This window comes from Fukomys damarensis, unplaced genomic scaffold (assembly GCF_012274545.1).
Source record: "Fukomys damarensis isolate Sample0158 unplaced genomic scaffold, DMR_v1.0_HiC HiC_scaffold_37, whole genome shotgun sequence".
NCBI classification, from domain to species: domain Eukaryota; kingdom Metazoa; phylum Chordata; class Mammalia; order Rodentia; family Bathyergidae; genus Fukomys; species Fukomys damarensis.
This window is the reverse complement of record NW_022900949.1, coordinates 6,177,810-6,184,896: the sequence shown is the minus strand read 5'-3', so window position 1 is coordinate 6,184,896 and position 7,087 is coordinate 6,177,810. Positions and strand designations below refer to the sequence as shown.

The 7,087-nt window shown below is 50.0% G+C and overlaps 1 protein-coding gene across 1 annotated transcript in view; it reads right to left on the bottom strand.

The window, feature by feature from the left end:
* Positions 1–136, bottom strand: part of Slc44a2 (solute carrier family 44 member 2) — a 21,677-nt gene extending 21,541 nt beyond the window's left edge. The window contains exon 1 of the mRNA XM_010635044.3: positions 97–136. Within this exon, the coding sequence (XP_010633346.1) occupies positions 97–136 (40 nt within the window). The remainder of the gene's footprint in view (positions 1–96) is intronic.
* Positions 137–7,087: the final 6,951 nt, after the last annotated feature.

Here is a 7,087-nt window from a genome sequence, read left to right as displayed (position 1 = left end):
CCCGCGGCCTCCCTCCAATGGGAGGCTTGCAGGGGCGGGGGCGGAGAAAGGGGCGGGGCGAGGCCCTTTGTTTCCAGTCTGGGCTCTCAAGAGAACCTTTTCGGGTGATCCAGTCGTTCGTGTAGTCATCAAACATGCTGAGCACACACTGTGCCGGTGAACAAGCGTGTATGGCGCTTATGTCCCAGTGTCACCTGGATGGAAATGTAACAGGTCCTAGATGGAAAGCAGGTTTCACAGGACTCACGAGAGGCAGCAGCGCACAGGGGACAAAAAGAACCCAGTTGCTCTGGGAAGTAGTGTATGCCTGCAATCGCAGCTACTCTGCAGGCTGAAGCAGGAGGGTCTCATATGTCTGGGCAACAAAACGAAGCCCAGTATCAACAACAAAAAAAAGCTAAACAAAAAAGACCCTTGGAAGAATGAAATCAGTCAAGTAATACAAATTAAAACCTCAGGGAAGGCTATGCCTGGTGACACGCATCTATAATCCCAGCACTTGGCAGGCTGAGGCAGAAACATTGGTAGTTGGAGCCCACCTTGGGCAAGTGAGGGGACTAGTGAGTGCTTGTCACAAAATAAAAACTAAAAAAGGACTGGGGATGGAGCTCAGCATGAAGGCCCAGGGTTTGGTCCCCAGTGCCAAAATATATAAATCAATCCTTACTGAGATGCCACTATATACCACACGTGGCTAAAAGTAGAAATGTAAAAGACTAAAGAAAAACCTAAGTGCAGTCAGGCATAGTGGCACACTCCTGTCACCCCAGAACTCAGGAGGCTGAGGCAGGAGGATCTCTATGCAGCCAGCCTGGGCTACATAATGTGACCCCGTGCAAAACAAACTGCAGAACAGGCATAGTCAATCAACTGGAGCAGGGCAAAAAGCAGCGCTTGTAGGGGCTGGGAATTTAGCTCAGTGGTGCTGCGCCTGCCTCACAAGTGCAAGGTCCTGAGTTCAATCCCCGGTACCACCAAAAAAAAAAAAAAAAAAAAAAAAAAGAAAGGAGCAGTGCTTGTCTCCAGAGGGGGAAGTGATGGGGAGGGTGGGTTCCACGGTATAGAAAAAACAATTGTGGTTACACAGGTGGCAATGATGTGCAAACTTGACAATCACCCTTCCTCGGTGTACATTGCATTTAAAAATGGACAACATTTTAAAAGTTCCAGAAAGAGCTGCACATGCCTAGCTGATGTAAGGCCCTGGGTCTGTCCTTCTGTCCCCAGCACCACACACACACACACAAAAAGGCGGCTTGGCAGGTTATCCTAAGACTGTATGTTTATAGAGAGCTTACCTGGTGTCATACAAGGTATGGAATGTTGTGTATTAAATCGTTATAACTACTTTCCTGTTGGAGAAAGTGACACAGAGAGGGTAAGCAATTTACCCAGCCACACAGTGATGAGACAGATGAGGACTTGAGTGCAAGGAATCTGGGTTTGATTTTTTGCTTTGTTTTCTTTTTTGAGACAGGGTCTGCTACGCAGTTCAGCCTGGCCTTGAGCTTACTGTGTAGCTCTCAGGTTGGCCTCAAACTCACAGAGATCCTCCTGCCTCAGCCTCCCAAGTGTTGGATGACAGGCATGCACTGCCATGCTGGGCTGGACTCTGGTCATAACACAACCCACAGGCATCTGGAGCCCTAGCTATTGCCTGCTACAGTTCCAACTTTTTTTCTTAATACCGAGGATAAAACACGGGGCCTTCACACTGAGCTACCACCCCAACCCCTCTTTGTTTTAATTTTGAGACAAGATCTTCCTAAATTGCCCAGCTTGGGCTCCAACTTGTGATTCTCCTGCCTCAGCCTTTCAGTGTCCAGGAATGACAGGTGAGGAAGCCCCACACCAGGCTTCCAGCTTATATAGTTGAGTACAAGTAGCAAGTTATTTGTTTATTTGTCTTTTTTATTTTTATTTTTTGGTACCAGGGTTGAACTCAGGCCTTTGTGCCTTTGAGGCAGGCGGCGGAACCACTGAGCTAAATTCCCAGCCCTTAATTATCATTATTTATTTTTTTAGACAGGGTCTCACTATGAAGTTCAGGCTGGCCTTAAACTCATTATGTAGCCCAGGTTGGCCTGCAACTCAGAGAGATCCTCCTGCCTCAGCTGTTTAGTGCTGGGATCACAGGCGTGTATCACCATGCCTGGCTGCAAATTGTATTTAGTCCCTTAGTCCCTTAGTTTGGGAAAAAGAGAGGCAGTAAGAGGAACTGAAAATCGGGGAGATGTAGCACGTGCAGACACAGCTGCTTGTAACTAAACAGAACAAAAAAACGGAAAGCCCTGTGGTTGTCTCTGAGCCGAGGTGGTGAGGTGGGAGGAGTCAAAGAGGTCTCTTTTCCTTCCTTTCTTCTTGCTTCACCCTTCCTCTCCTCTCCTTCCTGGAGATCAAACCCAGGACCTGAGGTATGCAGAAGGATCGCTGTGAGGCTGTGAGTTCGAGACCAGCCTGGGCTACACAGTGAGTTCCAGGTCAGTCTCAACTACATAGTGAGACTCTCTCAAAAAAATAAAAAAAAAAAAAGTTCAAGGGGGAAATCAGGTGCGGTGACTCATGCCTTATAATCCCAGCCCTCAGGAAGCGGAGGCAGGAGGATCACCACGAGTGTGAGTCCACCCTGGGCTATATAGCAAGACCCTGTCTCAACAAACAGGGCTGGGGATTTAGCTCAGTGGTTCCACCACCTGCCTCACAAGTGCAAGGACCCGAGTTCAATTCCTGGTACCGAAAACAAACAAACCATAATAATAGAAAGTTGGAGGGGGACAGTGTTAGGTCCTGAGCGGGGAGGAGAGATCTTGCCCGAGCCACAGGGAGGGAAGTCAGAAAAAAGCAAAAGTGGCGAGAGTTCTGCAAGAGGTCAAGTGACAAAAGAGAAAGACAGAGAGGCACTGAAACTACAGAAATGGCTCTTTGGGGCAAGGGTTTCAAGTGCTACAAGGTGGCCACGTTCCGGGAGGGCCATGACTGTGCCCAGTGCTGCCCACTGGGGAGCCATAGTGGGCGTGAGAGTGAGGGGGGAAGAGGTAACTGAGTTCTAAAGAAGCCCTCGTGCTGGGTGGGGAGAGAACAAGCATCGGCCTGGCGGCAGTGCCTAGGAGCAGGCAAGATGGGGACATTCAGGAGGAACCTGGCCAGGCCACCACCCCCAGAGACAGGGGTGGCGGCTGCTGAGGTGCGGTGGGCAGGACAGAGGCAGAACACAGAGCCTCTGTTCCCTGACCCCACGAGGAGTTTGGGCTCATGAATTTTTCAGCCAAACAACCCCTGAGTTTCAGATTCCAGGGCACTGGGCCAGGGCTTTTGGGTTCTGTTTAACCTTCAGAAAACAGCTCCGTGCCCAAGAGGGATTCTTGCAAGGTTTTGGGATGTGTGGGCTGAGGCAAGGGTCTGGCCATACCTGTGAGGCCCTGGTCACCTTTGTTTTTCTTTTTTTGAGACAGAGTCTCACTGTGGAGCCCAGGCTGGGGCAAGGGATCTAGCTCAGTGGTTCTGTCGCCTGCCTCCCAAGCACAAGGTCTGGAGTTCGATCCCTGGTACCAAAAGAAAGAAAGAAAGAAAGAAAGAGAGAGAGAGAGAGAGAGAGAGAGAGAGAGAGAGAGAGAGAAAGAAAGAAAGAAAGAAAGAAAGAAAGAAAGAAAGAAAGAAAGAAAGAAAGAAAGAAAGAAAGAAGGCTCATCAATATGTAGCCCAGGCTGGCCTTGAACTCACTGTGATCCTCCTGCCTCAGCCTCCCCAGTGCTGGGTTGACAGGCGTGCACCACCACACCCGGCACCCCTAGTCAAACTCTGAGCAGAGGACTTTCCTCCCACCTCTTGGAACCAGAGGCATTGTTTGTTTGTTTGTTTGTTTGGTATGAGGATTGAACTCAAGACCTTGAGCTTGCAAGGCTGGCAGCAGAACCACTAAGCTAAATCTCCGGCTAGAGCCAGAGGCATTGTAAAGTCTTGTGCTTGGCAGGATTCAAACACCAGGTCTGCCACTTCGGGCTAGGTGACTCTGTGCAAATCTCCTGCCCTGTCTGAGCCCAGCCTTAGTTTCCCTATCTGTCAAATGAACATAACAGCTGATCACAAAGGTGCAAGCCTGGAATCCCAGGGGCTCTGGAGGCTGAGTCAGGAGGCTCACAAGTTCAAAACCAGCCTGGGCAACTTCATGAGACCTTGTCTCAAAAGAAGATATTAAAAGGGCTGAGATTTCTCAAGACGTGATTGAGAAATTCAGCTGTTCTGCTGTGTGTGCCTTGATGTCCTGCATGGATCCCAAATGTTCCTTTTCATGGTCATTGTGACTTTGGGAAGCGCCAGAAGCCGCACAGTGCCAAGTCCAGTGATTAAGGTGGATGAGGTGGATGAGGACATCTGTTTTTACGAGCCGGAAGCAGGAGGACTTCCCAGAACTGCTCCTTTGTTTTTTTTTTTTTTTTTTTTTTTTTTTTGGTACGGGGGATCAAACTCAGGACCTTAAACTTGCAAGGCAGGCAGGCAGTGGCACCACTGAGCTAAACCCCTGGCTTCCCACCCTCCTAAGAGTAACACTTCTGCTGGGTGTGGTGTGGCGCTCACCTATGATCCCAGCACTGGGGAGGCTGAGGCAGGAGGATCACCTTGAGTTGGAGGCCAGCCTGGGCTACATGGTGAGTTCAAGGCCAGCCTGGACTACACAGTGAGACCCTGTCTCAAAAAAAAAAAAAAAAAAAAAAAAAAAAAAAAGGTCATAGTTGTATCTGGCAGTTGGGAGCCCACACCAGGCAAGAGCTCTACAACTGAGCTACACCCCCAGCCCAGACCAGGCTCTTGAACTCCAGAAGTCAAGCTCAAATTCTGGTTCATTGACCTCAATGGCTGTGTGGCCTTGAGCCAGTGGCTTGACCTCTCTGTGCGTCCATTGCTGCTCCTGTAAGATGATTTAAAGGAGCGGGGTTGGGTGGTACAGGAGCTGTTGGCCTTGGTGGAGAGAGGCGGGCGCTGCTCTGATAGTGGCTGCTTCTCTCCTCCACCTCAGGTCCCCACCGCAGGCACTGATAAAGGTCCGTGCTGGGCTGTGGAAGGGGACAGGAGGTCTGAGCACCTCGGGATCTTCCAGTGGAGGCGCTGCAGGGCCCCTTCCCCCCAGGAGAGGCCACTGTGCCTGGCCTCTGTGGAGATTCACATTTTTCCCCCCAACTTCCCTGTAGTTAACACCCTAGAAATTCAGCCAGGTGTGTCATCCCGGCACTGTGGAAGCTGAGGCAGGAGGATCCCCAGTTGGAGCCCAGCCTGTGTAACTTAGTGAGATCCTGTCTCAAAATTAAAAAGAAAGAAAGAAAGAAAGAAAGAAAGAAAGAAAGAAAGAAAGAAAGAAAGAAAGAAAGAAAGAAAGAAAGAAAGAAAGAAAGAAAGAATTTAAAAGGGCTGGGGATGTAGCTCAGGGAGAAGGCCTTGGGTTCTATTCCCAAGAACCCTCATAAATAATAAATAAATAAATAAGATAAAACACCGAACCACAACAAAAACCCTAGCAGCTGTTTTGTTCTCAGGCCTGCTCAGGGGCATCCCCTTGAATTCTCCCTGCTCATGAAGTCACAGTGGAAATTCCCAGCAAGAGACCCTGTGACACCCACTACACAGCTAAGGGCTCCGCGCAGCCCAGACAGGAAGATCACTGCTACTTCCGGTGCAACTCTCCCAGGACTCAGTTGCGCCCCTCCCAGCCTCTCTGGCGCTCAGCGATCACAGGCCTGTTCTGTTTGAGGTACTGGAGATTGAACCCAGGGCCTCTGCACTGAGCTACATCCCCGGCCCTTTTTATTTTTACTTTTATTTTGAGATGAGATCTCTCTAAATTGCAAACCCTCCTGCCTCAGCCTCTAGAGTGCTGGGATGACAAGTCATGCTGCGATCTTGCAACACAGCGGTGACTCCATCCCCTTCATCACTGACTGTGTCTCAGACGTGCACGGTTACTCTTCACTTACTGAACAAACTATTTTTGTAAAGAAACAGCTTTTCACCAGAACCTTCCAATCCCAGGAACACCCCAGGTTCGAGGCCAGGCTGAACTACACAGCGAGACCCTGTCTCAAAACACTAAAAAGTAAAGGTTAAAAGGGCTAGGGATGTAGCTCAGGGTGGAGGCTTTGGGTTACAGCCTCAGTACTGGAAAAAAAAAAGGTATTATAAGACTACTCTATTAAATATTTGTCATTTCACAAAATTTATTGGGCAACTGCTGGGTACTAAGTGGACATAGGAGAGCTGTTTTGTTTTTGTTTGTTTTTTTATTTTTTTTTGAGACAGGGTCTCACTACGTAGTTGAGACTGACCTGGAACTCACGGATGTAGCCCAGGCTGGTCTAGAATTCACAGCGATCCCCCTGCCTCAGCCTCCGAGTGCTGGGATTACAAGCAGGTACCACCACGCCCAGCACTGTTTTGTTTTTGAACTTGGTGTGATGGGGCCAGACCTCTGGCGTGCTAGGCAAGTGCTCTGTCATTAAGCTATACTCCAGCCATCACCACCACCACCACCATCACCATCATTTTGGCACCGGGGATGGAACTCAGGACTTAGTTGCGAGGCAGGCGGCGCCACCACTGAGCTAAATCCCAGCTCTTATTATTATTTTGAGACAGGATCTCAGTAAATTGGCCAGGCTGGCCTTGAACTTGCAACCCTCCTGCCTCAGGCTCCCAATTACTGAGATCAGAGCCCAGCAGCACCACCCCAGGCCCTAGTGGGCTTCTCTAGCCCCCGGGCAAAAGTCCCAGTCTTAAGCAAAAAGGCTCAGGGCTGCCTCACGACAAAACACACATCGCTGGCACTGGGTACCAAGGTGGGCTCTGCCTGTCACTACCACTGAGCTTTAATCCCAGCCCAATGTTTCAGAACGAGTGACTCCAAAAAACAGCACCAGTAATAACATTTGTTGTGGTGGCTCACACTCATCATCCCAGCACTGAGGAGGCTGAGGCAGGAGGATCACCGCGAGTTCGAGGCCAACCTGGGCCACGCAGCGAGCCCAAACTAAACCAAACCAAACAAGATGAGCGAGCGAGCCGGAGTTTCCGCGGCTCCGCTCCTGGGTCCGGGAAGGGC